This window comes from Engystomops pustulosus, chromosome 5 (assembly GCF_040894005.1).
Source record: "Engystomops pustulosus chromosome 5, aEngPut4.maternal, whole genome shotgun sequence".
NCBI lineage: Eukaryota > Metazoa > Chordata > Amphibia > Anura > Leptodactylidae > Engystomops > Engystomops pustulosus.
In genome coordinates this window covers 91162694-91190665 of record NC_092415.1, presented here as the reverse complement: position 1 = coordinate 91190665, position 27972 = coordinate 91162694, and the positions used below count along the sequence as shown (strand labels likewise).

General features: G+C 40.2%; 1 protein-coding gene across 6 annotated transcripts in view; it reads left to right on the top strand.

The window, feature by feature from the left end:
• The window catches only part of KIF13A (kinesin family member 13A), a 187589-nt gene that overhangs the window by 122015 nt on the left and 37602 nt on the right, over positions 1-27972 (top strand). For all 6 annotated transcript variants that reach the window (XM_072152654.1, XM_072152653.1, XM_072152659.1 and 3 more), the window contains exons 15-24: positions 4873-4959; positions 5048-5214; positions 14489-14696; positions 15723-15885; positions 21080-21220; positions 24620-24769; positions 25410-25571; positions 26203-26376; positions 26507-26658; positions 27760-27892. In XM_072152654.1, coding sequence (XP_072008755.1) covers positions 4873-4959; positions 5048-5214; positions 14489-14696; positions 15723-15885; positions 21080-21220; positions 24620-24769; positions 25410-25571; positions 26203-26376; positions 26507-26658; positions 27760-27892 — 1537 coding nt within the window. The remainder of the gene's footprint in view (positions 1-4872; positions 4960-5047; positions 5215-14488; positions 14697-15722; positions 15886-21079; positions 21221-24619; positions 24770-25409; positions 25572-26202; positions 26377-26506; positions 26659-27759; positions 27893-27972) is intronic.

The following is a 27972-nucleotide window of genomic DNA, read 5'->3' as shown; positions in this document are numbered from 1 at the left end:
ATCTGAAGAACCTTCACCCTTGAAATCCTGGTACATCTGTCAGAAGGGCAGGCAGAAGGGACTCATCCTCCATTCTGCAGGAAACTTGATTCTAGTTCCATATTTATAGCCCCTATGAGTATATTAGGGGCTATACAACCCAGGGCTAATGGCAGTCTTTGGGTACATTCACATGGCCATGTGCTCGCCCGGACACAGCTGAGCACAGGGCCAGGAGGAGTGAGCGCTCTTCGCCCCTGCTCCGCAGCTGCACCGCAAATCTGCCAAAGTATAGGACACTCTGTGTGCTCACTGTCAGTGGGAGCCATGGCCATCTATGGGGGCCGTGATCTGGTTACATACCATGCGACCAGATCACTGCTCACAGAACAGCCTTGTGAATGAGCCCTTAATCCACCCCTGTTTATGTCCTGTAAGGGGGCAGTGCTGTGCATTGTACAATGAATAAAATGAGTGCATCAGCAAAAATGGCCTGTCCCATTGTATGCCAAGAATTCCATTTACATACAGATAAAAAAAAATACCTTTTATTGTAACTGATATCTCTGGAAAGCAAGAAATAAAAAATTATACATAACATTTTATATAATAGAAAATATTATTAATACATTTATAAATAATTTATTAATAAAATATTATTAATAAAGGGATCCTGCCGGCTAGAGATTCCAGAGTTACTGCTCATCCATGTTCAAACATGAGGCCCACAATTCCCCAAACCCCAATTGAAACTTTAAAACATTATAAAATATTTTACATGAATTCTTCCAGTTTTTTGTGATATTTACTTTGTTCTAGTCCTTGCATGAATCTAAAAGCTTCAGCTACATGTTCAATTTAAGGCCACCAACAGGCTATTTTGCTCAGATTTGTGGCATAGCATCTAATATCCCCCCACTTTTTACATATTTTATTGTAAATTACCATTGTAGGAGTGGTTCGTAGAAGGTAATGAATAACCTGCTTTATATGTGCTTTGATGTATTAATTCTGCAAACCCCTCCAATAATAACAGGCGTCATCTGGTTAATAGACCCAGTTCCTCCTTTGCTCTAGGCGTTAGGTTATTACGCTGCCATTATATTTAAAAAAATGCATTGTCAGACCATCGCCATAACATGCTGTGTGATGCTGATGCACAAGATGACAGTCTAATTGTTAATGTTGGTACTTGAATTGGCAATTGTCCTTTGGGAGTTGTGAGACACAAACCTTCTTGGCCAGATGAGCGATTGGACTGTGCACTTCTTTTCTTTACCAGGCGCCAGGCAGCTAGATTTATATTAATGGTGATGGATACTCAGCGCTCACTGTGCATGCCATCAATTCTTATGTAAATCGTACAATTGTTGAGGATATGCATTTGCTCCAATGCCTTGTATTTTATTTCTATGTTTAAATGTCTTTTGAATTTTTAGCCCAGGAAGGAGGCAAGTTACAATAGATGGAACTGTTATTTTATCAAGGAGTCACAAAGTATTCAGGAATTCATTGGTGTATCAAATGAAAAGAACAGTTTAGGATATTGGGCTGCTACTGAATGCTTTCTACATTACTCTATTGATTAGGTTCAAATTTTGAAAAAGTTTCAAAGTTTCCCTATAAACAACAAATATTTAGCAATCTGTTCACTGTTTGCACTGTTTTGTTGCACTGCAGATCACACACAGTGAAAAAATTAGCATGAAAGAGATTTCTGAAATAATCTTCATTCAGTTTAATAACAGTCTAGTAGGGGATCAAGTAAAAAAAAAAAAGATTTATCCATCAGAATCATTGATGTATATATTGTAAAACTATACCACTGCACATGTCTACTGTCTCTTATGCTTGTGGAATTTTGTGCATTGTAGAACACAAGCCAAATGGCTAAGAGTTTCCCCTGAACAAAGGGCAGCGGCTGTCATTTCTGTCTCAGTGTCTCACAGTCATGTCTTGCACTAGTATGTCTGACACGTGAACCAACACAATAGCCCAGGGCTGAGAGCTGAACTGTGCCAGCCAGGGTGTGAGCCAGACAGCAGGGTTATTGACTGTAAGAGAAGCCTAGAGGAGGAGTTTCATGGCAGATGGAAGAGTGACACACATGACGGGAATGAATAGGAAAGAGGAGAGGAGTTTTCATCTAACATTTCTTTTAGTGGGTTATAAAAGCAAATCCATTATTTAGATGTAACTGATGTCCCTGTTACCTTCTGATGCTTCCTCTGGCTACTGACTGATTGCATATTACAATACCTGATATTTATCAATTATCTATCATCCTGTCTATTCATTTATCAATTTATTCATCCATAAATAGGGTTCTAGGAAGTGGAGAATATGGGATTTGTTTGCAGGGGGATTACTGTGGAGCTGATATAATGTTTACTGTATCTTACTATGATATTGATAGAACACAATTAAATCTCATAGAATGTAGGAACACCTTTATGTGCAGCCAAACATTTTTGGGATAGGTGCCCGAAAGCAGCACTTTACCTTATGTTTTTGTAATGTGTGTGTAAGTGTGGGGGGGCAGGATATTAGGTAATTTACTAATATACATCTAATAAATGTACTCCACGACTTTCTAGATATGTAAAGTGAAGCCTCCAGTCTGTTACCTCATCAGCCAGACATTCCTGTTCATAAAATGGATGGTGTGGGGCAGTGATGGCCAACCTATGACACGCGTGTCAGTGCTGACACGCATAGCCATTTTCAGTGACACGCGGCCGCCGGAGAGTTAAGTTTCATCCTCGGCTCCTATACGGCCAGGTGCAGTAGCCGGGAGGCTGAGAGATTGTCCAGCACATTGTAATAAATAGATGATGGGGAAAATCCCCATATACTGCCATACTGTAGTATGGCAGTACATGGTAGGATCAATCACACAACCTAGGATTAATGTACCCTAGAAGTTAAATAATTATACATATTTGTTATTTAAACTATAAATATCACAAAATTATGTTTTTTTTGTCAAGGTGACACACCACCCGAGTTATGCTCTGTTTTTTGGCGAATTTTGACACACCAAGCTCAAAAGGTTGCCCATCACTGGTGTGGGGACTGCATTACAAGGTAGCAAGAGAGGCTTTTCTTTGTTTCATCTAATAAAATGTATTTGCATATTTCCCAAAATTCCCTAGTTGAGCATCAATGGCTATAAAGCCAAGGAGAATTCTTTACATACCAAGAAAGCAGTGCAGAACCTTTATTAGACATATATTGGTAAATTACCTAATATCCTGCCGCCACACTTACACACACATTACAATAAACATGAGGTAAAATGGCTATGAACTTTAAGTATGGAGTGATCTTTTGCTATAATATAAAACTCATATATTTTTAAAAATCATCCATCAGAGGTAAATTTTCCTTTTTGTGATTTGTCATATTGGCTAAAACTATGGGGAATTTTATTAATCCTGTCGAATCCTGCACCAGTATTAATACTCTGGTATTACTAAGAGGTGCTATCAGTGATTGGCAGTCCTTTGTATCATAGTGTTTACAAAGGGGCATATCATTCATAGGACCACCCCGTGAAGTCTTAGCATAGAAAGAGCATAGCTTTAGGTCACTATAGGTTTGTCCGAACAGTGTCACTCTATATGTCTGCTAGCTTTACCAACTCCAACGTAGAAATGCTGAAGTGATTTTCATATTTATTTAAGTGGCATTGGACCTTTCTGGGATTTTTTTTTACAAACAATCCCAAAATAATCACAAGATGAGTAAAATAATAGCAACAGCATATACGCCAGGATGGGTGTGGAGTGACCTTGCGACTATTTTGCTAATATTTTTAAAAATCGCAAGTCATAGATCTGGCTTTACATGGCGTTGCACTAGCAGTGGTTCTATGTCTAAGCCACTATTAGTTAGTGGCGAGAAAAGGCCCTTGTGATATTTTGACTCAAAAAATCACAAAAAGTCCCTTCACATTTTTTTGCCACTTTTTTACACCAATAAGTCATTGACATCTGATACTTCAGATGTTCTATTGCACTGGTGGCGAACCAAGGCACGGGTGCCAGAGGAGGAGAACAGAGTTTACCAGACAGGACTCAAAGAATCTTCCAGCAATAATATGCAAATTTGCCCTCCTACTTTTAACTGCATTGGTGTTTTCAGGATTTGGATATGATTAAAAGTTGTAAAAGAACACGGAGAAATAAATTACTGCTCAAATTGCTGCGCTGGCACTTTGCAATGAATAAGTGGCTTTTGGTGGAAGTTTGGGCACTCAGGCTCTAAAAGGTTTGCCATCACTCTTCTATGCTCTCCTGCCTCTTGGTACATCAGACGCAGGCTGAATTCTATGCTTGATCATGCCTGGTGTAGAATTCTTCTATAACCTGCAAGCTATGGCAAACTCCTACCCCTCCACGCCCCCTCTTCATCCACTTGGCATGGAGGTGGTGTAGGGCGATAAAAATGTACAGGAATAGGAAACTTTGTAATGGCTTTTACGCTTGTCACTGCTGAAGACATGCCCAAATGACTCGAAGTTAATTAGAGTTAAGTATATTTTTCAAATTTGATTTCTCAAAAACGAACTAGAACAAATAAAAAAATTCATCTTATTCTAATACATGTTGTGTTGTGTATAATGGGACCTACAGCAGCTGCCATTTACCTGATATGTGAAATCCTTGTGAAAAGAAAGAAGAATATAAATATTGTTACCATGGGGCGCTTATTGACTTCTGTCCATATTTATTTTTTACTCTGAACTCTTGTTTATAGGATTTCAAAGTTACTAAAATAAAACTAGGCCTAGTGTAAGTATAGAAATAGAGAAGCTATCCACAGACCTATGTCATGCATTCCCAGGCTTTCTCTGCACTATGAAGTGACTTGTTGCTAATTGTTTTCTAGGACTTGTGTAAATGGAGTTCAGATATGCTCTAAAACCCCCTTGTGGCATGGTGACAGAATCCTCTGGGGAAACAACCACTTCTTCAGGTATTTTTGTATCACTGCTCCAGCTCAGGATAGTTACTATTTCAAGAGGTTACTATTTTAACTAAATCTAACATTAATGTTTGACTAGGCTTAACCTGCCAAAGAGAAAAAGGAAAGATTGGCTAAAAGAGTTTGAGAAAGAGAATAGCTGCACTGAAATTGACTTTGACGCCACAAGTGAAGCCTCCTCAGAACCCGACTATAATTATGAATTTGCACAGATGGAGGTTATAATGAAGGCGTTAAACAGCAATGGTAAGTATATATACATTTATCCTATTATTCGCCTGTCCATTACATCCCCATGCAAAATGTAAGGTTGGTTCATTGAATGGCTCTTGGACAACATTCGCCAGGAGGGTTTGGGAGGAGGAGGGTAGGGGAAGTTCTGATTACCATATATACTCGAGTATAAGCCTAGTTTTTCAGCACAAAAAATGTGCTGAAATCCCAAACTCGGCTTATACTTGAGTAAAAAATGTAGGTTTTACCAGGTTTTTGTGGTATAATTAGGGGCCTCGGCTTATACTTGGGTCGGCTTATACTTGAGTATATATGGTATATTTGTGTACCTGTTTTATTTTCTGGTCTACATGACCATGTTTGTGTAAACGCTTAAAATTATGTTAATAAAAAATACTTGATTTTTAAAAAAAATATATATTTCTGACACAAATTACCACAAAGAACTATCAGGCCAACTATCACTATATTGTAAATGTTTATTCATTATTCATTTATAATGTATAACATTCCCTGCCAATGATGTATCTCAAACGTCCTCACAGGGTGGCCTCTGTATAGCCAAAGATGTTACATCATCACTTCAGAGGGCTATAAGATCGGCTCTGTGGCACCTACAAACACACTTGTTCACACTTTTTCCCATGAAAGAGGAAAATATTTTCTTTCAAATTAATCTGTGTGTTTCTATGTCTTAGGGAACCTGAGATATTCACATTTAAAGTGAGAATTTCAGGTGTAACAGTTAATATCTCTGAAGTTCGCCCCCCTTCCAGATTCTTAGCTAGCTTCCGCAGGGAGGATTTGGAGAAGACTGCACACAGGAGCTGCTCACACCTCACAGATAATTTAAATATTGATTTTATATGTTACAAAATTTTGCCTTGTATTTCGTTTTTATTTTTTTACCTAAAATTTAGTGAAACGATGAACATTTGTTCCTCTTTGCCTAATGTGGCTACATATTAACACCACAACCCAGAACATGTCCATAAAGTTATATGTAGCATGAAAACACACACATGTTCCTGAAGAAAGTTTTTATTTCACACCATCCCTCCATTAAAACGGCGTAGGGTTCCATTATTGCGCGGCTAATGCAATGGCGCACGTCTAAAAGGGACTTTTGTTATTTCATTATATTGGTTTATGGATATATAGTTTTTTATTTGGTTACCATTGTGTAAGTGAGTATACAGTGCAAAATGCAGTGACTGTGCATGCCGCGTAAGTACTGCCGCGGCTGTGCTTACCTGTGACACATTGCAGCTGCGTGAGATCCACTGACTGCACATGCACGAGAAGTGCCTTGGACCGAGAGCTGGTGACATCACTTGGCTCTCGGTCCAAGGAGGAGGAGCGCAATAAAGATGGAGGAGTGCATAATTAATTATTGAAGGTGCACGGAATCGCCAGGGTGACGTAAGTGAAGTGCCAAAGCTTCATTTGCATAGATTATAAAATCCTTTTTTTTTTGCCTAAACTATCAGTTTTTGTCCCTAAACAAAATATGTCCTGGGATCAGAGCCCAGAGGGTGGTGTGAGGAGGTAATTTCAGCCGGAATCCAGAGCCCCTTAGGCTCACTCATGCATTTGGTGATGCGCTTTGCCTGCATTTCAAAATGCATTGCAAACAAATCATTGGAATGCAGCCTCAGCTTAGCAGGATTTACCACCCCAACCCCATCTCTGTGGCACTGGACTGACATGCGCCCTGGCAGTTTCCCTACCCAAATTCCGGTTGTTATAATAATAATAATAATCTTTATTTATATAGCGCCATCAAATTCTGTAGCTCTTTACAAATCATAGGGGACATATACAAGTATAATATTACATTACAGAGTACAAACAGTCATTTTGTACTGAGGGTTAAACCACTATAAGTTGTACAAAACCTACCATGGATTTGCAGCAGATTCCATATTTCTACATCTCCCTAATAGTCCTTTTGGTGCACAGATCAGTCTGTATCATTCATCACAGCTTTCTATGTTGTTGAACAGAGGTATGGTACCAGCTGATTCCGTATACTACACTAGACAGTGACTGAACACCTGCAGCCTGCATCTCATTGGGTGTTGTATTCAATGGACTGCATAAAATCCCCCAGAATTTGGTATTCTAAGATTTAGAAAATGCAGTCTTCAAAGAACCATATTTATCACAGTGATTGATGCTGGATGATAGATCAGTTGTATTTTCAGACATTCCTGTGTAAGTCTATAACAATACAATTATAGATGGTATTGAACACTATTGATTCCTGTCATTCATGTAATCTTACTTCATTTATAAACCACCATTAAAAATACAGATCCTCCATCTTTTTTTTTTTTTTTTTTTTTTTTATTTAAACTTTTATTTATAAATTTTTCAATATACACATTAACAGTTCATTAAAAAAGAAAATTAGCACATTATCAACCCCACAACAAAAGGCATATATTGCCTAATTATAAACCTTATTATGATACAGACTGTATAATCACATTGACAACGTGTACGCATATATAAATAACAGATTCCAAGCTCTTTATCAAAAAAAAAGCATACAATGCCTAATTATAAATCTTATTATAATACATACTGTATTATCCCATTGATAGCATATACGCATATGTAAATAACACGTTACAAGCTCCCTAACAAAAGAGGTATACAGTGCCTGCTTATAAAGCTTGTTACGGTATATACTACCCAATCCCATTACCAACATATACACATATACACTTATAATTTAGTCATCCAAACTAACTTACAGATACATATTCTGCTTTTAACTTATTGCGTATCTTCTACCCCCAACCCTCCCCCCTCCCTTCTTCCCCACCCAACCCCGGTAAGAGGAAAGAGAAAGAAAAAAAAAAAAAAAAAAAAAAAAAAAAAAAAAAGGGCCAAAGACTCATATTTCCTCCTCAACTTTACCCAACCATCTTTTTAACCATACTTCTTCCTTCCTTATCTCAGCGTATTTAATTCTTTCAAAGTTTTTTAGTCTATTCAATCTATTATACCAATCTCTGATCGTCAGGGGCCTAGTTGATTTCCAGCCATAAATCAGCATGCATCTTGCTATTTGTAATGCCAGCACCAACCATTGTACTTGATCTCTGGATCCCTCTATGTCGGAAGTATTCCCAAGTACCAGCACATCAGGTGATTTGTTAATGCGCAGCCCTGAGATCTTTTTTATCTCTATGCAAATTCCCTCCCAAAATTGTGATACCTGCCTGCAGTTCCATAACATATGCAAAAAGTCTGCGTTAATCTCCTGGCACCTTAAACATTTTTCTGTCTGTGTTTCCTTAAATCTATTAATCTTTTTGGGGGTGTAGTATAACCTATACAGGATTTTAAGTTGTATCAATTTAACAGCTTCAGACATTGCTGGATTACCGGCATTTTGGTATATACTTGCCCATTGCCTCTCTGAAATAGACCCAATATTTTCTTCCCATTTTCTTTTGCTACTGTGATACATGCCATCATAAAGATTTATTGAAATAAGTCTGTATATTTTGGAAAGTGTTTTTTTCCCTCCTCTTATTTTCCCCAAGTATTCCACCACCTGACTCGCATCTACTTTTAAATAGTGCTTTTTACTTATAGTTTGAGTTCTGTGAGATAGTTGAATATAGTGAAAATAGTGTTTCTCCTCTATTTGGTACAAGTCCTTAATCATATTAAATGACATTAATTTCCCATCTACAAAAATTTGTGCAACTAAATCAATACCCCTACTTTCCCAGAATCTCCGATCCTTAAATTGCTGCAGCTCTTTTAGATTGTGATTACTCCATAATGGTGAATATATTATACTATCATTCAACTCGTATTGTTTTTTTACCCAGTCCCATATTTTACCAAAACACCTGCAGATTGGTATCCGTGCTAGTTCTGCTAGTTTCAACACCCCGGATTCCAAAAAACCCAACCCATTCTTAAATTCCATATTTACCCTTTGTGCAATGGCTTGAATTATTCCATCATCTTTCCCCCCTAGTATATATTGCAATATCGAAGCAACAAAGTAAAGAAAGAAATTTGGCAATGCCCAGCCTCCCTTCCCTTTGGGCTTATAAAGATGTTCCAATTTAAGTCTCACTCTCTTCCTACCCCAAATTAATTCATTCAAGAGTCTCTCAATAATTTTAAAGAATTTGACATTTATCCATATAGGTGTAGCTGTTATAACGTGAAGCAGTTGGGGTAGCAAGATCATTTTGACCAATGCTAATCTATCTGGCTGTGATAGTGGTAATTTAATCCATGCTGATATTTTCTTTCGAATTTTATGTATTAGAGGTATTAGGTTATTCCCAATATATTCTTTTGGCTCAGCAGACAGTTTGATACCCAGATATTCAATGGTATCTCCTTTAGCTAGCACCGTAAGATTCCCCCTATTTTCAAAGGAGAATTCGTCCACTGGGAGAAGCGAGGTTTTACTCCAGTTTACTTCTAATCCAGAGTATTCCCCAAACTCTGCTATTATATCCATAATGGTCGGGATAGATTCCTCTGTGTGTTCTACCGTAAACAGTATGTCATCCGCATACATTAATATTTTATCCTCTGACCCATTGCGGCCCCATCCTAAAATACCCATATCACTCCTGCATCTTATAGCTAATGGTTCCAAAAACAGCACAAATAGGATCGGAGAGACTGGACAGCCCTGTCTAGTACCTCTTGAGATGTTAAATTCTCCCGTCAGCCTTTGACATATTCTAATTTTAGCTTTTGGTTCCGAATATAATAGGCGAATATAATTCACAAACTGCGTGCCAAATCCGAATCTCTTCAGGACCCTCCAGAGGAAGGCCCACTCCACCCTGTCGAAGGCCTTGGCGGCATCAATCGACAGGATGGAGCGCGTCCCCCCCCGGCCCAACTGTATCCCTGCCAAGACCTTTCTGATATTACTAGACATATATCTCCCTGGGAGAAAACCGGACTGGTCGGGGTGGATCAACCCCCCGGCAACGGATTGCAATCTTATGGACAGAGCTTTCGCATATATTTTAATATCTGTGTTAATAAGAGATATCGGGCGATATGATTCTATCTCTGTACTAGCTTTATTTTTTTTGGGGATAAGTGATATTATTGCCTCATTCATCGATGTCGGCAATCTTCCCTCTCCCAGTGAGTGCTTCAATACCTCCACTAAGATCGGAATTAACACCTTCCCGCATCTCCGGTATAGTTCAAAGGGTATTCCGTCCGAACCGGGAGTTGTGTTTCCCGTTATGGTACCAAGGGCTGCTTCTAACTCTTTCCCCGTGATTGGTTCATCCAGTTGTCCCTTTTGATCGAGGGTTAGCTGCGGGAACTCAATCCTGTCAAGGTACTCTATAATCTTATCTTCCCCTTGTGATGAGTTTGAGGTGTATAGCTCAGTAAAGAAATTAACAAACTCCCTCTGAATTATGTTTTGATCGTTTGTCAAGTTCCCCTCCCTAGTCCTGATTACATTTATACCGGGGTTATAGTCCTGGCTTTGTACCACCCTGGCTAACATCCTGCCGGGTTTACCCCCCTCATAGTATTTCCTGTATCCTGCAAAGAAGTTGGCATGCACTGCTTTCTCTATTAGTTCGTCTGACAAATCCTTATGGGCCAGATTCAGTTTTTCAAAGTTCTCAACATTTGATGTTATTCTATAGTTTTCCCTACATTTTTTAATATTTTCTTTCAACTTCCTTTCCTTTATACGTTGGATTTTCCTAGCCCAAATATAGTTTTTTATTTGGTTACCATTGTGTAAGTGAGTATACAGTGCAAAATGCAGTGACTGTGCATGCCGCGTAAGTACTGCCGCGGCTGTGCTTACCTGTGACACATTGCAGCTGCGTGAGATCCACTGACTGCACATGCACGAGAAGTGCCTTGGACCGAGAGCTGGTGACATCACTTGGCTCTCGGTCCAAGGAGGAGGAGCGCAATAAAGATGGAGGAGTGCATAATTAATTATTGAAGGTGCACGGAATCGCCAGGGTGACGTAAGTGAAGTGCCAAAGCTTCATTTGCATAGATTATAAAATCCTTTTTTTTTTGCCTAAACTATCAGTTTTTGTCCCTAAACAAAATATGTCCTGGGATCAGAGCCCAGAGGGTGGTGTGAGGAGGTAATTTCAGCCGGAATCCAGAGCCCCTTAGGCTCACTCATGCATTTGGTGATGCGCTTTGCCTGCATTTCAAAATGCATTGCAAACAAATCATTGGAATGCAGCCTCAGCTTAGCAGGATTTACCACCCCAACCCCATCTCTGTGGCACTGGACTGACATGCGCCCTGGCAGTTTCCCTACCCAAATTCCGGTTGTTATAATAATAATAATAATCTTTATTTATATAGCGCCATCAAATTCTGTAGCTCTTTACAAATCATAGGGGACATATACAAGTATAATATTACATTACAGAGTACAAACAGTCATTTTGTACTGAGGGTTAAACCACTATAAGTTGTACAAAACCTACCATGGATTTGCAGCAGATTCCATATTTCTACATCTCCCTAATAGTCCTTTTGGTGCACAGATCAGTCTGTATCATTCATCACAGCTTTCTATGTTGTTGAACAGAGGTATGGTACCAGCTGATTCCGTATACTACACTAGACAGTGACTGAACACCTGCAGCCTGCATCTCATTGGGTGTTGTATTCAATGGACTGCATAAAATCCCCCAGAATTTGGTATTCTAAGATTTAGAAAATGCAGTCTTCAAAGAACCATATTTATCACAGTGATTGATGCTGGATGATAGATCAGTTGTATTTTCAGACATTCCTGTGTAAGTCTATAACAATACAATTATAGATGGTATTGAACACTATTGATTCCTGTCATTCATGTAATCTTACTTCATTTATAAACCACCATTAAAAATACAGATCCTCCATCTTAAGGTAGGAGGTAAAAAGTTAAAAAAAAATGTTTGCAGCAGCACCTTAATTATTATATTCATGACCTTGGTGTGATCTTATGCTGAGGAAGAAGTGAAGGAAGAGTTGCTTACAGTGGGATATTGCTGGAGATCCACCATGTGGGTATCATTCTTCGAAGTCTTCCCTCCTGTCCGGTGGAACAACATTATCCTGTATTTGCAATATATTTGGAACAAAGGTCTAGTACACAGTTCTTCTTGCATGGGACTGCTTGTTCTGTGGGTCTGAAATACTAACCGATATTTTGAAAAGTTTATGACAACAACCCATCCCCATTTTCACTTTTATAGCCATAGGTCTGTTTTGGGATGATATTCTACTGTAGACCATCCAGTATGAGCAAGACTGGAAAGGTTGTGCATAGAATGGCTTCTGGTATGGATTGAGCTAGCCAGTCCACATATTTCATGGCCGTTCTGACTAACTTCTGCTTCCAACTGCTGATACTAGCTGACCATCAATAGCTTTGGCATCTTGCCTTAGACAAGGGTTGCATGATGTAGGCATGTTTGGTTCCTGGTTTTGTTTCAGCAGGGTAAAACTACACATTTGGTCTTCTCTTTTCAGGTTAGAGGGGTGATTGGAGTTGCATTTTAACTGATTTAACCTTGACTTTTGAATACCTTGAAAGGACAAGGTCACTATCTTTTATACCACTAAACTAATGGAAATCTCAGCTTGGGTATGAAGTATCCTTTCTAGCACTCTCACCCAATTACCTATTTTGCCTTACTACCATATCCAGGCTTTATTTTCCAAAATAAAGGCTGGAGGGAGAGCATCACTTTAGATACTGCAATGCTCTATAGCAGGTAGAACTATGGTTTCAGAATGGTTTGTTACAGTGAACCTGTCGCCACATTTGCACATATACAGCTAGAGTCCTAGTAACTGACACCCTTCTTTTATCTAAAAATTGTTTCCCTCACATCCCCATGAATCAATTTTATCTTATATTACCTGGAATCAGGGGGAGGGGGGTGCCGTGCTCAGCCGGCCCCTCCCATCTACACCTTCCCATGCCTTATGCCTCCTTACTATTCAGCAGTTCATGTCATGTGACCAGGGTGATGTCATAAAAGGTCCTGTAGCCTTTACGTTTGCAAAATGTACCCCATGTATGTATCTGATTACATGAAATCACAGCAGCCACCATGAAGTTCTACTTCTCTCCATCTTCCATGGAGGCTGCTGTGATTTCATGTGCTCAGATACATACGTGTTTACAGTTTGCTAATGTTGGGAGGCTAAAGGACCTAAGATGATGTTACTCTGGTCACATGGCATGAATGTAACAAAATGCAGAGCTGGCAAAATAATGGGGCGTGGTTAACTGGCAGCCCAGGAGAGCAGAAGAGTCACAGACATGAGTCAGAAATCTAATTTGCATATCAGAAATACAACTGTAATTAAAGTGTAGCACATCATTGGCAGCTAATTTTAGGTGATATGGGGAGGACTTGTAACCATTTATCAGCAGGCATTGTTAGTCAGGGTGGTCAAATCCTGGTTTAAACGATGAGATTGGTATCCAGCTGCAATAGATCCCAAGATAGGGTTGTCTGAAGTGATGCCACCCCTTCATCCTCTACTAGCGACTCATCTTAGGCAATGGGAGGTTATTTATCATACTCTGGTGCACGTGTGCAGTCATTGCAGTCGGATGCAGAGCCAGCTCACTCCCCAACAGCCGTGCCCACTCTCAGCCGGCCATGCCCCTCCACACCTCCCGGCGTGAAAGTGGCGGATAGGGGAAAATAATAGAAGCTGCCAGCTACTTTTTATAAATTAAGTAATAAAGAAATGAGCTATGGCTTTTTGTAATAAAAACTGGAAAGTGAGACGACTGAGTGACAAGACTTCTCTTGGACCTGTTTTTAAGTTTAATGGTGAAACTCTTTAAGAATACTAAGATTCTTTCATGGATAATATTTCTAGCATTAAACTAGCGGTGCCTAAGTTTTTTGCTTAAAGGATATTGAACATGTACAAGCCAAAGTTCTCATGCATCCATTTTCCATCCATTACATTAATTAGTATGTAGAAATGTCAGGTGGAAAAAACATTTTTATGGATGACTGATGTTAAAAGTCATATTTGGATAGATTATTGGTCACCTACAGGATATCAATAAGAGAAGATAGGGGAACACCTATTGCCTATGTACATTATATATTGCCTGACAACTTTACAATTAACATTAATAAAACTCTTGTGATTATTACATGAAGATAAGATATTGGCTTATGCATTGCAACTACAAGTACAGCTGTGGTTTGCCTTACATACGTGGAGCCTTGTAAGATCACTTGCATACCTTTATTTTCAGATCCGGTCCACAATGTCGTTCAAGTCCTGGAAAAGCAGTATTTAGAAGAGAAGCGGAATGCCCTTGAAGAACAGCGACTCATGTATGAACGAGAGCTTGAACAGCTTCGCCAGCAGCTTTCTCCTGAAAGACAACACCAGCACAACAATGATCGGCTCTCCTACACTCAAACAGCACAGCAGAAAATGAGCATATGGGCGGAAGAGAGGTTAGAATATTAATTTCAAGATGCATTTTGAGCCAATGTCTTTAACAGGGTATATTCCTTTACTCCTTCATTTCTGTTTGATGTAACAAGAGATAATTTTAATATTATGGTGGGGGGGAGTATTGTGAACAAACTTCTAATATATAAAATCTGCTTAGTTTGTAAAAAAAAAGGCTAAAAAGCTCTATCTTGTAGAGATCCATTTCCCTGCCTGTATAGTGTGTGTCTGACTGTCACCCATAATTTCGGCACTAGGAGCTGGTTACTAAAGTAAGCAGCTCCTAGTGCTTGAACAAACGCTGCAGTGTTAGAAGGATATCGTTACTGGAAACCTCCAGTAACGCTATCTAACACTGCGGCGGGGTACAATGTAATCGTTGGACCGCTCGCAAAGCTATCCGATGTATTCATGAGGGGTTGGGGCATGGTTAGGTGCGGTGACTACCACATGACATGTGGCAGTCACCGCCAGCCTCTGGGAAACAAACCGATGGTCCGGACGGCTCAATCATAGCCTTATACCTGATAGGACCTGACTATTTGCCCTATATGCCCCATATTACTAATGTCTCATTCGCTGTGCACTACTGTCTGTTAGTTTTAAAATTTCACTTATAGTTGAATGATCTCTGATCCATCTCTTTTTAAGCAAATCAGAAATAAAAGTTAAATTTTATGTGACAAATGGGTGGTATTGTCCCCATAGGACAAACTCTCTTCTCTCGACACTGAATATAATAAACACCCAGTCACTCTGGTCATAATAGGTAGCTTTATTATCTTTCTTGTGATCATGGGGATCACACTGCCAGTTCACATGATTGATTAGTGATCAATTCACTTGTTCCAGACACTTATCATCTATCCTGTGAGACAAGTCTTTTAGGCTACGTTCATATCTCATCTCTTGCTCTCCTGGCATATCCTTACAATTTAGGGTAGTAAGACCAGTAGTGTGATATTCTCTCTATTTTAGAGCATACATGCCTAATGGAGAATGATGTTTCATTGTTGTGTTATCTGCAGGGATGAGCTATTCAGACAGAGCCTTTCTAAGCTCAGGGAGCAGATAGTCAAGGCTAATACCTTGGTGAGAGAAGCCAACTTTCTTGCAGAAGAGATGAGTAAATGCACTGATTATCAAGTCACTCTTCAGATCCCAGCTGTAAATCTTAGTGCCAACCGTAAGGTAAGTACCATGCTATTTCATGATGTACATTAAAGTGCCTAGCGAAGATACCCCCTTGACCTTTTGCCATGTTTTATGCTTCAAACATAAATATATCAAATTGTAATTTTTGGTGAAGAATCAATTGTGAAGTGGAACTAAAATGTATTGGATATTTTTGTCAGACCAGCGTCCTTTGTCCCTAATACCGTAGTCATTTCTCTACCACTGTGCTATGTATCCTGATTGTTTTATACTTGTCTTTTTATTGCTGGTGTTTCTGCATCACCTGCTGGTGTTTTTAGCTGTGTTAATTTGTATTATCCTATCAGGAGTGGCCAGGCTCCATTTAAGGCAGCTTTTGTCATTCAGTGTTTGCTAGGTATTGCTGTATCTGCAATTCATCCCTGGCTCTGTTCTGTAGGAACATCTATACTTACTAAGTAGCTTGTTTCTTTGACTGTGGTGAGAGATTCTGTGAAGTTTGTCTTTCCTCTTGTATTTACTCCATTCCTGTCTGTTTCTGTGTCTGTGTTTTGTGGACCTGCTCTGGTTTTTACCCGTTATTACTGTCCTCCCTTTTGCCCTCCTCCTTGTACTCAGTCTCGGTTGTGTGTTTGTCTGCATGCTGGTATTTCTATTTATCCAAGTTTTAATTGCAGCAATCGCTTCGTTAGGGGGCCCCAAATTTAGTACACCAGACCCTCATATCCTTTTAGTTCTTTTCCCTATTATCCGGAAAGGTGTTCGTGTTTAGAGAGAGAGAAGTTGTGGGATCCGGAGCTAGCCCATGTAAGCTGACCGTCACCCGCAGGCAATGACTAGCTTAGCCATAGAGTAAAAGACTCCCTGTTTCCCTAGTTCTTGCTGCTCTTTTTATACGGTTCCTGCTCCCTTGTGACAATTTTAAACTTTTGTAAAAAAAAAAATTAATAAATTTGAAAGTGGGGCGTGTAATATTCTTAGTCCCCTATACTTTTAGTGCAGTAAACTCACTCCAAAAGTTCAGTGAGGATCTCTGAATGATCCAATGTTGTCATACATGACTGATAAAGATAAATATAATCCACCTGTGTGTATTCAAGTCTCCGTAAAAATACACCTGCTCTGTCATAGTCTCAGGATTCTGTTTAAAGTGCAGAGAGCATCTTGAAGACCAACGTCCATGATACTGTTGTGGAGAAGTTTTAAGCCAGATTTGGATACAAAAAGATTTCACAAACTTTAAACATCCCAAGAAGCACTGTGCAAGTGATCATATTGAAATGGAAGGAGTATCAGACCACTGCAAATCTACCAAGACCCGGGCATCCTTCTAAACTTTCATCTCAAACAAGGAGAAGACTGATCAGAGATGCAGCCAAGAGGCCCAAAATCACTCTGGATGAACTGCAGAGATCTACTGCTGAGGTGGGAGAGTCTGTCCATAGGATAACAATCAGTGGTGCACTACACAAATCTGGCCTTTATGGAAGAAAAGCCATTTCTCAAAGATATCCATAAAAAGTCTTGTTTAAAGTTTTCCCCAAGCCACCTGGTACACACCAAACATGTAGAAGAAGGTGCTTTGGTCATATGAAACCAAAATCGAACTTTTTGGCCACAATGACGAATGATATGTTTGGTGTAAAAGCAACACAGCTAATCACCCTGAACACACCATTCCCACTGTCTGACATGATGTTGGCAGCATCATGGGTGGGGCCTGCTTTTCTTCAGCATGGGCAGGGAAGATGGTTAAACAAGATGTCCGTTGGATTCGTAACTTTCAATTTGTGTTTCAAGACAATGCACTTACATACTATTCACTGTGCAGAGATAAAGATTTGTTCCCCTCTCTGAGTTATAAGTACATCACTGGAAGGGTAGTAAGAGAGTATCGACTAAACAATGTTGACTAAAATATAACTTTTAATTCAGAATTTAAAAAATAAACAAATGTGTAGGGTGTGTAGTACTACACCAAATTCTTGTGCGTTAAAAACATTCGTACTTGCCCCAGTTCATGGCGCTAGTCTAAGGCAGACTAAACCAGGGTCAGGCAGTATTACAGGGGTTACAGGCTAGTTGATAATGGAGAGCCTTTATATGTGCCAAAGGCAGGCTAATGCACCTCTTATCCGGCCAACACCTCTTGCTTGAGATGGAAAAATTTTTTTTTATTAATTGAAAATATGTATCAGATCCCAACCACAGTGCAGAGCGGGGTGTACACCCTGCACCAGGAGGGGAGAGAAATATGGTGGAGGCTATCAGCTGAAATGATGCAAGAGGAGGGTCAGCTAATCGGCTAGAATGAAGCCACAATGGGCTAAGATCAGCTGCTAACCTAATATAAAAGCTATCTAAGGCCCTAACTCCTCAACGAGCACTCCTAACGATACTAAGATCCTACGCGTTTCCTGACAACTCTCATCAGGGATCAGATATATTTGTAATTTTAAATTAAAGATATAACGCATTGTGATGGGTGCACATTCGCACAGCGTGTCCCCGTATTGATATCAACAGCAGCGTGCGCGCGGATATGCCGTTTATTTTTTAAATTCTGAATTAAAAGTTATATTTTAGTCAACATTGTTTAGTCGATACTCTCTTACTACCCTTCCAGTGATGCAATGCACTTACATACACCAGGAAGAAGAAGGGAAACGACACATTCAGGATACATTTGGGTGCACGATCTTAGTGAATCGCGCCAGTGTGCATTATCAACGGACAATGCACTTTGGATGAACTCCAGTGGCCGGGTAAGTAAATGTGCCCCAATAATCCCAAACATAAAGCAAAATCTACATTCACAAAAAATTTATCCAGGTGTTACTTATGGCCAAGTTAAAGTCCAGGCCTAAATCCAATCGAGAATCTGTGGAAAGAGCTGAAAACTGCTGTTCACAAACGCTCTCCATCCAACCTCACTGAGTTCCAGCCTTTTTCCAAGGAAGAGTGGGCAAGAATTTCAGTCTCCCGATTTGCAAACCTGATAGAGACCTGATACCCAAGGCAACCTGCAGCTGTAGTCGCAGCAAAAAATGGTGCTACAAAGTACTTAAGGAGGCCAAATAATATTCCACACTCCACTTTTCAGTTTATTATTTTTTTTTTATAAAAGTGTAAAATATCCAATAAATTTCGTTCCACTTCACAATTGTATCCAGCTTGTTGATTCTTTTTTTTTAAACTCGTTTTATTGAAAGTGTACAACAATCATAATAAAGAGAATTACCACAATACATGATGTTATTTCTTCACATGTCATGTGTACACAGATTAATAAAACAAAAAAAGGAAAATCATTGAAACAAATACATCCATTTTAAGGCTATGACTTTTCTAGCCAGAAAGAGCACCTCTCTAAGGAATATACGCTTGTGATATTGCCATGCTTCTTCATCAACCACCCCCAATAAACATAGCTCTGGAGTGGGTTGGACAGAAGTATTAAGTATATTGGTTAACAATGATATTACCTCTTGCCAATATGCCTGAATGGCCGGTGCCAATGCGCCACAATCCGGTCGTGTGGGCCAAAATCCCAGACAATTCGGCACAAATCAGAAATATTCAGGAAACCTGACGAAATTGTGGCATTCGGACCCTTAGTAAATGAGCCCCAATGTGTTTCACAGATAGTTGATGTGTGTTAATTAGACCCATATATCAATTTATAACAGCTTCCAATTTATAGTCGGCTTCTAGTCAGTGCCTGCTCCAGGTTTTAGTGGGCCCCTGGGCGACAGAGCAATAGTGGGCCCCTTTGTGGGCCGTCCTCCAGTGGCCACACTTACCCCCCCTCCACCTGCGGACACACTGACTCTCCCTCCCCCTGCGGACACACTGACTCCCCACCTCCCCCTGCGGACACACTGACTCCCCACCTCCCCCTGCGGACACACTGACCGCCCCCTTCCCCCTGCGGACACACTGACCCCCCCTTCTCCCCCTGCGGACACACTGACCCCCCCTCCCCTGCGGATACACTGACCCCCCCTCTACAGAAATACTGACCCCCCCCCTCACCCTGTGGGCACACTGACCCCCCCCCCCCTTCCCCCTGGGGACGAATTGACTATCCCCCCTCCCCTGCGGACACACTGACCTCCCACTCCCCCTGCGGACACACTGATTCTTCCCGACGAGCGCAGCATAGAAGCAGAAAAGTAATCGATTGGAATGGTGATCATTTGTACCGGTGTCTTATAGCGACACTGGTACAATTAACCCGGGGGCTCGAGTGGGCCCCTCCAGTACCCCGGGGCCCTGGCACTTGCCCTGGTTAGCCGGGTGCTGGCGCCGGGCCTGCTTCCAGTCATATGTCAGTCATGCACCACAGTAGTGAGCCCCAGATTTCCATTCATTATACAGCAGCTGGTTATTGCTCTTGCCATTAGTCCTATAGACATTGGCTAGAGCTGTACTGGGTAAACTTGAAGACCATTTCACTGAAAGTTAACCATAGTTAAAGGGGTATTCCAGGAATCAGCATAATTCATATACAAATGGGTAATGTGTGATTAGTTGTTATTTAAAATTTTACTCCCCTTAGCAGAAAATGCTGGTGACATACAATGTAATGAGGAATTAAAATGCTACTGGCCCTTTAATTAGTCTGTTAATTTCCTCTGCACGGTCCGTTGAAGAAGATGGCCGCTGGTCACATGTAGACATCACTTGTCCTGCACCTGCCTGGGCAGGTCATGTGATCACCACTACGTTTGGCTGTAGTTGGGTGGTTGAAGTGCATCCAATATGGCTGTGGTTGTGGTGATGTGCTGGGATGGCAGTTACACAGAACAGTCTGTTACATCATCCCCGGGAGCAGAGCATAAGAGGGAGGAGGAGTTGCTGAGAACTAAAGGATCTTGGGACTTGTAGTTTTAGAGAGGCCATACATTTTGTAAATCATAAAATCAAACTATTTAAGCTCAGTTTTGTGACTAATGACATAGAGTATTGTTGTATTCATTTATTTATATCATCATGGGTTATTGTGTCCGACGCTCATATTCCCGGAATACCCCTTTTTAGGGAAACGAGGGTATGTTGACTTCGTTCTGTTGATCATAGGTAGGGTGCTCTTCAGAGAGGCCTCTGCAATCTTGTGGGTATATAATAAATTCAGATTTGTAGGACATTTAAGCAATGTTCATACTATCCATTGTATTTAATTACAATTATTCATTGCTGTGCATGTCACATGTTTGCATTTTCTTAGAGAGGGGCAATAGTGAGTGAGCCTGCCATCCAAGTAAGACGCAAATGTAAAGGCACTCAGGTTTGGTCTATTGACAAGTTGGAGAACAAACTCATTGATATGAGGGATGCTTACCAAGAATGGAAAGAAAAGCCAATTGAGGTATTTATTTCCTTTGTATTTGTATTGTAATTTCTATAACCTGGAAAAGTTACATGGTGATGTCCACCAGCAGTGGTTCTTATTGTTATTTGTCATAAAAGATGTTTTTCTACAATTGAAAATTGAAGTTTTAAAAAATAGTCTTTTGTAAATCAAGAATCAACACAGGAAGGTATTAATGCAATTCCCCAGGTCTCACTACCTCTTTGGCTTCTAATTTTTCTGTGGAACTATAAATTATTTTGTATTTGACCTTCCATTGCAGGATTTTTTGAGGACTGTTGTTCTAAGCGCTGGATCTTAATGCATTTATACTTATCACCACGTTATAATCTTCCTGTCACCTTAAAATCTTTGAAAATGGCTCTGAATTTAGCCTTCAGCAGTAATGGGAACTTATACTGTATTATTTAGATGCATCCAAGATTTATTCATTCATAAAAGGAAAAATATATTTGATACCAATAAAAAATTGCCTGTTTGTCACAGGCTTCCAGAAACACAGCACAAACGGCTCTGCTATATCTATACACAAACACAGCCTTGCTACATCTATATTCACACAAGGCTCTGCTGCATCTATATTCACACAAGGCTCTGCTGCATCTATATTCACACAAGGCTCTGCTGCAACTATATTCACACAAGGCTCTGCTGCATCTATATTCACACAAGGCCTGCTGCATCTATATTCACACAAGGCTCTGCTGCATCTATATTCACACAAGGCTCTGCTGCATCTATATTCACACAAGGCTCTGCTGCATCTATATTCACACAAGGCTCTGCTGCATCTATATTCACACAAGGCTCTGCTGCATCTATATTCACACAAGGCTCTGCTGCATCTATATTCACACAAGGCCTGCTGCATCTATATTCACACAAGGCTCTGCTGCATCTATATTCACACAAGGCTCTGCTGCATCTATATTCACACAAGGCTCTGCTGCATCTATATTCACACAAGGCTCTGCTGCATCTATATTCACACAAGGCCTGCTGCATCTATATTCACACAAGGCTCTGCTGCATTTATATTCACACAAGGCTCTGCTGCATCTATATTCACACAAGGCTCTGATGCATCTATAATCACACAAGGCTCTGCTGCATCTATATTCACACAAGGCTCTGCTGCATCTATATTCACACAAGGCTCTGCTGCATCTATATTCACACAAGGCTCTGCTGCATCTATATTCACACAAGGCTCTGCTGCATCTATATTCACACAAGGCCTGCTGCATCTATATTCACACAAGGCTCTGCTGCATCTATATTCACACAAGGCTCTGCTGCATCTATATTCACACAAGGCTCTACTGCATCTATATTCACACAAGGCTCTTCTGCATCTATATTCACACAAGGCTCTGCTGCATCTATATTCACACAAGGCTCTGCTGCATCTATATTCACACAAGGCTCTGCTGCATCTATATTCACACAAGGCTCTGCTGCATCTATATTCACACAAGGCTCTGCTGCATCTATATTCACACAAGGCCTGCTGCATCTATATTCACACAAGGCTCTGCTGCATCTATATTCACACAAGGCTCTGCTGCATCTATATTCACACAAGGCTCTGCTGCATCTATATTCACACAAGGCTCTGCTGCATCTATATTCACACAAGGCTCTGCTGCATCTATATTCACACAAGGCTCTGCTGCATCTATATTCACACAAGGCTCTGCTGCATCTATATTCACACAAGGCTCTGCTGCATCTATATTCACACAAGGCTCTGCTGCATCTATATTCACACAAGGCTCTGCTGCATCTATATTCACACAAGGCTCTGCTGCATCTATATTCACACAAGGCTCTGCTGCATCTATATTCACACAAGGCTCTGCTGCATCTATATTCACACAAGGCTCTGCTGCATCTATATTCACACAAAACTCTGCTACCTCTATATTCACACAAAGCTCTACTATATCAATACACACAAACCTCTGCTACACTACATCTATAAACACACAAATCTGCTACATCTATATTCATACAAAGCATTCACACACGCACACACATACCTTTTATTCATAGTTTGTCCCAGCCATCTCTTCTTTGCCATGTGTGGTCCCATCCCCTGGAAGCAGGAGAGTGATTAAAGGGGTATTCCCACAAAGACAAGATTCTTATTTATATACTCAGGATAACAAAATAACACATTCTCTAATTCACTGTTATTGACAAAAATACAGCATTTCACAGATATTCCAATTTGTCTCTATCAGTCCTGGTGTACGCAATTTTGGTTGCCCCAGGATCCGAATGTAAATCTTCTGGTAATGGTCGGGCAGGGCAGATTCTTCACAAGATTAGCTTCTCTTGTCTGTATGATGCAGTGTGATCTCTGCCCCTCCACCCTGCATTACAAGACTAGCTCACACACAGACACTTCCTGCCAGCAAGTAGCCGCCTGTACAGACTTACACTACAAGCTACACGCAAGATAAAATCTTTATAGCAGGGGAAGGAGGTTTAGCAGTGCTGACTTTGTGAGTTAAAGATGAGATGTAGCAGACTGGTAGTGTCATTGTGTTTTATATCCATCTCTTGGATTTCATCATCTCTTTTCTTTGATCTGTCTCTTTTTTTTCTATGTGTCAGATACTAATGAATCTACAGCGGCTAAATAAGAGTGTTGCTAAACCTGTACCCTGATTATCCAAGTTATTTGTCAGCACACAGCATCTCACAGCATTAGAGGGATCATGAAGTGTCTTAGAGATTCCACACTCTGAAATACACTGACCCTAACTGAGTGATAGGAAGCAACACATCAATAAAATTCTAAACTAAAGGGGTTAAAATGATATCTATTGTGTAAACATCACTAGGGGATTAAAATTTGAGAACTTTCTTTTATGGGCAGACCCCTTGAAAGGAAACTTACCATCATGGATATGCCTAATAACGTAGATCGCATGGCAGGTTTCTATCCTGTGCCCCAGTCCTATACTTTTTATTTAAACTTTTATTGTTCCAGAACCTTATAAAAATCTTCTGATTAGTTTCTTTTGATACCTCCTACCCTCCTGTCTCCAGTGCGCAGATCTCTGTAGATGCATGCACTCATCTGCGCTTCAGTTGTAGCACATCACACAATCTCCAGGACAGTGGTCAAGAGGATTTGGCAGTGCTAGAGCACTGTCTTTATGAAACTGAATATTTTTATTATATTATTTTAGTACGTATTTATTATATTATTTTAGGGATATTTTTAATATATTATTTCAGTATATTATTAATATTTATGATGTCTGTGTATCCCTAGTTACCAAGTTTGGCAAATGGGTCACTTTCATGATGAAATATTTCTTTATACAGTGACAACAATCAGACTGTAAGAGTTGAATCACAGCTTCACATGATTTTTTACAGAACAAAAGGATGGCATATAAGAAAGGAGACCCATTTTATGAAGCACAAGAAAATCACAACCTCATTGGTGTGGCAAACATATTCCTAGAATGTCTCTTTTATGATGTTAGACTTCAGTATGCAGTGCCTATTATTAGCCAGCAGGGGGAGGTAAGAATTTTTTTATAATGTATTTAAGCAATTTTTGTACAAATTTTGTACATTTTGTTGGTCCTTGGTTGCATTGACAATGGCCCATATTTATTAAAGCATCAGCGCTAGTTATCTGTCTGACTTTTCACTGAAAAGAATGTGCAATCTGCTTTCACATGTATTTATAAAGTGTCTGTGCCAGTTTTCTGTCTGACTTAGCACTGAAAAGAATGTTGCACATGTATTTATAAATTGTCTGCGCAAGTTTTCTGTCGTGGCTGTACTGTGTCCGACAAAAGAGAAAAATTTGCACCTAAAGGGGCGTGTTAGTGCCTAGCCGGAGATTGTGGCGCAATTCTGCAGCATGAATTGCGCACATTTCCTGAGCAGTGCAGGGCGCCAGATTCATGTAGACCGTGTTTTGATGAATCTGGCGCACCTTGCACACTCTACAGGGAAATTGCACATAGTACAGACTGCAGTAGTTTTGATAAACGTTGCCCAGTATGTTATATGATATCGTATTCATGTGATCTTTATGGACAGCTGGCCATATACCTACATCCACTCCATTCTCTGTAACATGCTAAGATGAGAATGAATGTACCTTCCATAAAGAATCATTAACCTGCAAGATATCTTTCCTTTGTATGTATAGGTCGCAGGCCGACTTCACATTGAGGTGATGCGGGTAACAGGTGTTGTTCCGGAGTGCTTAGTCGGTGATGACTCATCTGAGAACTCTAGTGAAAGTGGTAGCTTCGAAATCATAGATAACAGTGGAGAAATAATCTACCGGCCCAAAAGGCTGACATGTCGAGTGAGTATTATCAGTTTGTAATGTGAGATAATAAATGAAAGTCACTAAAAAGCTTATATTAAATAAAGCTTATCCTCTTGAAATGTTATAGAATGGTTATAATTGGCTATCTGTGCCCGCCACATAGGGGTACATGTATTACTCCTTTTGCTTTCTTTTTTTCTGGCAACATTTTGCAGTTTGAGGTGCAGAATCAAGCAGCGTACCATAGTTAGCTGCCTTAAGGATGTAATGCAGTGTGCCGCATTTATCTTTGTAGCCCCGATGCTTGTTCAGTAGTCCCCTCTTGCGTCTATTAAGTTCCAAAACAGCATGCTAGACCCAGACTTACTTTCAGGAGCTACTATTTGGGACTAAAAAGTCACACACCAAAAAAAGTTGCAAAAGTGAGACTAAACAGGCAGCTCATCAAATGTATCATAAAGGGGAATTGCAGTGAATAAGTAGGCCAAATTCAGGAAAAAGTGGCAGCCAAAAAAGTATGATACATGTGCTCCAAAAAGTTGAATTGAGCAGCAATAGACATGCTTGACTAAGTCTCTTGTATTATGATTGTTGGTGTACCCTGTTTCCTTTGTAGAGTATCAATTGTTGTTATTTAAAGTGAAAAACCTCTGCCATTATCTTCTAGGTTAAGATAAAAGAAGCCACAGGCCTTCCTTTGAATCTCTCAAACTTTGTATTCTGTCAGTACACTTTCTGGGATCAGTCTGAGCCTACAGTAGCGCCCCCTATGGTCAATCCTGATATGCCTTCATCCAGAAATAAAGATGCTCAATTTACAGTTAAATTTGTACATTCTAAGGTAATTCTTTTTTTATGTCCTATTAAAATATCGTGACAATATGAGTCAAAACACTTCTATTTCATTATCTCTTGCCAGTACTACAGCAGCTGCTGTAGTAAAAACATACATATTATTATTTCTCTTCCAGGATTATATGGTCACTATTACAGAGGAATTTTTGGAGTTTATATCTGAGGGTGCACTTGCTATTGAAGTCTGGGGTCATAGATGTGCTGGAAATGGAAGATCATTGTGGGAGATTGATTCTCTTCATGCGAAATCTAGAACATTAAGAGACAGGTTTGTGTGGTAATAGACTGTTGTCTGTATAATATATAGTTATGCTTACCAAGATTTTTATTGGCCTTATCTGTAAGATATGTTTTTTAAATGACCATAGTATAGGTCATTAATAGGTGATGGGTGAAGGTGTGACCAGAACCAACAATACTCTCCTCTTTACTCATAAGAGGACTCCCACCAGTAATGTCTGACACTCAGCTCACAGCTGTGAGCTGACTGTCTCTGGGAGCGGTGCTCAGCGGCAATACCACCACGCTCTACGTGCACCTGCCTCTAAGCTATGACCGTGACATACCGGCTCCGTCAGTTAGAGCTTGCCAGCCTAGCTTATCCGCACTAACTTTGTACTAACTCTCTTTCAGTACACAGCGTACTTTTCAGGAGCAGCGCTGCATGCACAGTGACACCTGCATCCTTAGTACCTAACACTGGTTGGCTGAACTGGTTGCCAGCCAAGCCAAAACCAAAGTGTTGGGTTTATTTTCTCACAAATCTCCCGATTTGTGAGAGGAGGGCAGAGATCTCTCAGGGAAACAATGGCCCGTGGGACTGGCATGGCGCCTTGGACTGGTAATCAATACTACTGCCACTGTGCCAGCTAGGACAGTAGGTAGGCTAATATGTAAGGCTACATTCAGACTGGCGTATGGGGGACATATATATATACGCCCCCCCCCCCCCCCCATAGATGGCAATGGGCGCACGGCGCTCTACAGGACCCGGTGAAAAGATAGTACATGTACTACGGCACGGCGGGCAACGGCAGTGTACTGTACCCTTAGTATGAGAAATAATTAATAATAATTAAGAATAGTAATGTGTACCACTGTTCGGGCTGCATTCAGTGGGGGCCCCCACCTGATTTTGAAGTATGGTTGTGGAGTATGGATGATAGATCTGCTCTGCTGCAATCCTTTGGAGGCGATGGATAACAAATATAAGAAAATGACCTCAATCACAGTGACTGGATCTATAAATAAGTTCCCCTGGTTTATCATGCTTGACTTTAATGATAGATAAGGATAATTAGTCTTTCTTGTAAAATCATAGATATCAGTGAGAAAAAGCAAGACCTATTTTTCCCCATTCTGTCTCCAGATGGAATGAGGTGACTCGACGAATAGAACTGTGGATATCTATATATGAGCTGAATGAGAACGGAGAATACACGTCAGTGGAGTTACATCAAGCCAAGGATGTGAACACTGGTGGAGTATTCCAGCTCAGGCAGGTTAGTTTTCCGCTCTTGGTTTAACCTCATCATGTTACAGATATATTTGTTTTTTTATTTCTGATTTTTTTTCTGATTTT